The 3,403-nt window shown below is 33.9% G+C and overlaps 1 protein-coding gene across 1 annotated transcript; it reads right to left on the reverse strand.

Annotated features, from left to right (window-relative positions):
• Positions 1-261: 261 nt before the first annotated feature.
• FHY1 (far-red elongated hypocotyl 1) lies at positions 262-2,740 on the reverse strand. Its single transcript, XM_085724219.1, has 3 exons — positions 2,592-2,740; positions 1,062-1,579; positions 262-962 (listed from the first exon to the last, which is right to left on the reverse strand). The coding sequence occupies exons 1-3, from the start codon at positions 2,633-2,635 to the stop codon at positions 883-885; spliced, it is 642 nt and encodes a 213-aa protein (XP_085580345.1). The 5' UTR covers positions 2,636-2,740; the 3' UTR covers positions 262-882.
• Between the last annotated feature and the right edge of the window lie 663 nt (positions 2,741-3,403).

A 3,403-nucleotide genomic window follows, 5' to 3' on the forward strand; every position in this document is an offset into this window, starting at 1 on the left:
CAGACAAAAACGGTCAACTAGTATCATGCATATATTCAAAAACACGGATAATTAGATATTCAAGTTTGGATTCTCACCCCTAAACTTGAAGGAGTGCATGTTTCTTTCAGTTTGTTTTTCAATTCTAGTTTATGTGATTATACAAAAAGTTGTCCAAAATTCTAATAAAATTTCATAGAAGTTTTTCAATTTTAGATTCCAATTCATTTTAGCATTCACAATTCTTAACAGTGATATGAAATGTAATTTAAAACAACATAATAACCAAACAAAATTTCAAATCATTTTCATTTATTCTTCCCTGCAATGTACATGTCAACATCTAGCATAAGATAATTTGAGAACTGCAGCATCATCAAGGAAATTCATGCAGCAAACAAAGAGACGTGGAAAGGCGAAAAGAAGAAATCTTGTATTACCTTCTGAAAAGGTAATAGAGTAATCAGAGTAACCATTCTTGCAAATCTTCATACAAATAATATATACAACATCCATTGTCAGAATCAGTGCTGTCAAATATCGGCTATAGCGGCACTATAGCGTGGTAAAACTTGAACAAATCCTATGAAGGACAAACACTCGTTGGATTTGGTGTGTCCTGGTATCGGGCACGCATCGGTGTCCGACACCGACACCTACGATAACACTGAATTATGTCTTTTTTTTAAAAATTATTATCGGTGTCGGTGTGTCGGTCTCTGTGTCCGTGCGTCATAGAAAATCACCATTGTTCTGCGCTACGCTATTTACCACAAAGTGTTGTTCAATAACTGCAATAACAACACTACAGCACTTTGGCATAGCGAAATTTGAATTTTTCGCAATCTGCAATTGACAACACTGGTCAGGATTATATACAGATCTACCCCTTTATAATTTCTGCTAGAGCATAAGTGCGGAAAAGTACTCCTCAAATTCTTGATCAATTGTAGGCGGCGGTGGCTTTGTACTTGATTCAGCTTCTGCATTTAAAACATTATTAAATGTGAGCCTAAGAATGTCTGGTATGAACCTATCTTTCTCATATATTAGTAGTGTGATGGGTATTGAATAATGCATACCTTGGTTTAGTAACAATCGTCCGGATGAAAGGACATACTTGTCAGGATTCACGCCATTAGAAAAAAGAAAATCTTCAAATTCCTTATCTATAGATTGATCATCACTGCTGTCTTTAACATACTCTGCATATACCTGAAGACGCTCCTCAGGATTTTCGAAAGCTTGTGTATCAAGATCATCATAGGATGAATATGTATTTGCACTATCTGCCTCAAGTTTGGCTTCTTCATTTATAGACATGGAAGTATCAGAGTCTTCAATAAAACTATTGCTATCTTTGGCAGATTCGGGTTCGGATCTATCATTGAGGAATGCAACATCCATTCTGCTATTAACCGTGTGGCTGTTCGCACTTCCAAAAATTGGACTTTCATCAGACATTGATGTATCTTCTGAAGAGAAACTCTCAACCCGGCATTTATGTTTTGGTCTAAGCATATCTAACTGAAAACCCTGTAATTTTCTTTTCTTGTTCCATTCAATAATGTTGATGTCATGCATTTCATCCACATGAAATCTGGAAACAGTTTCCGAAAAATGTCAGTTGAAAAGAAGAAAAATCATGATACTAATATAACAAATAATGGAATGAACCTCCACACACAAAAAAGAAATAAAAGAGATCAATAGGTAAAGACATGAATAAAGACTAATGAACATTTTACAACTTTGTCATTCGGGATTTGAACTTCGTCCCTTTAGGTTATAAAGTCAAACTCTTACCACAGAGGTGACACCTCGTAGACAAGATTTTTATTCAACTAACTTCTAGCTCAGTTTAATCATGGAGAATCATTCCTTAACCTACAACTTTTCCTATGCTGGAATCAATTAATCAAGTGTGCACTATGCATCGACAAACAAACAAAATAGGCGAACAAGTGAGACAAGTCTTGCACCATGTACAAACATGTTTTCACCTTGATCAATAAGTGTTACTATTAGATCAAACGATATATGATGTGACATATTGATACAACGGTGAAAAACAAATCCGTGCATAATGCAAGAGTAATTTACTTGTGCAGATTAAACAAAGCTAGTAAAACCCTATTAGCTTCTTTTGTGACTTATTGATCTGAAAACAAATAATAGCACCTCTAAGACTAACTAGAAAAGTTCAATAAACTAAAAAAAATAAAATTATATTTGGTAATCTACAAACTTTCTTAGGAAGTAATCTAATTAGTGTAGGAAATGAAAAACTTAATCACTAATCATTTGAAACATAAATGACAAAGCAGAACATAAAAGTACCCAAAAAAAAGTTGAATTTACAAGAGTCCCACATCAAACAAAAGAAGGTCTAAATATATGATTATAAGTGGTGACAATTCTCACTCATAAGCCGGTTTTGTGGGGTTGTGTAAGATCCAACGACGATTTCTAACACTACTGACATAACATAATCATCTAGGAATTAAAATACCAAATAGGATAAGATAAACAGTATCATCAGGACATATATAATTACAAAAAAAAAAAGGTAAAACAATCAGTGATTAAACACAGTAAAAAACAAGAAAAACCTGTTAACTTGAGAAGGGCTCTTTGTTCTTGCTTGAATCTCCATGAGTAAAACCAAGAACTAAGCTGAAAAACAAAAACTAAACAAGCTTCTTGGGGTTGAGAGAAAGTGAGAAAGACCCTTTGGAAAGTGGAAAGGAAAAGTTACTTTAAGGATGCCATGCTGAGAATATCCGAGAATTTATCACCCACACTTTGTTATGTCTTGTTGTTGTTTATTACCAATAGTGTCCATGGCGCGTGAGTTGCACATTTTTTAGGTTGGACTTTGGAGCAATTTCACGTGGGAAAGTATGGTTGAGGATAGGGTTTGATCCCACTTTGTTAGTTGTAATCATGGTGACGTGTGAGTTGTTCATGTGCAATGTACTAGTAATGAGTGTTAATGTGTTAATATTAATATAAGCGATGTTGGTACTAGAGGGGTAAAGGATAATGGTAAATGTATCAATATTTAATAAAAATATTTAAAATAATTTTTCTTTTTCTTTCACTTTAATATAATATATGTAAAATGGTCAAATTACTAAGTTATTTTGGTGACGTTTAGCCTGGGAATGGACACTTTTTTCCCACCATGGGAAAGTGCCATTTCCCAGGACAGGTGGCGGTTCCAACCAGTTGAAGAATAAAATAAAATAAAAATTAAATTAGTATTTTAATCCTTTTTTCTAGTTTAACTCCCCCAATTAGTAATGTACAACCCTAAACTCTTTCCACCTTCGGTCATCTTGTTGGACGAATCAAAAAGGGAAAATCCAACAGCTTACATTATATCATCTTCTTTGTTGATTTTTTATTTTTAATTCTTTCT

This window comes from Medicago sativa, chromosome 7 (genome assembly GCF_051527215.1).
Source record: "Medicago sativa cultivar Bolivia chromosome 7, Bolivia_mono, whole genome shotgun sequence".
NCBI classification, from domain to species: Eukaryota; Viridiplantae; Streptophyta; class Magnoliopsida; order Fabales; family Fabaceae; genus Medicago; species Medicago sativa.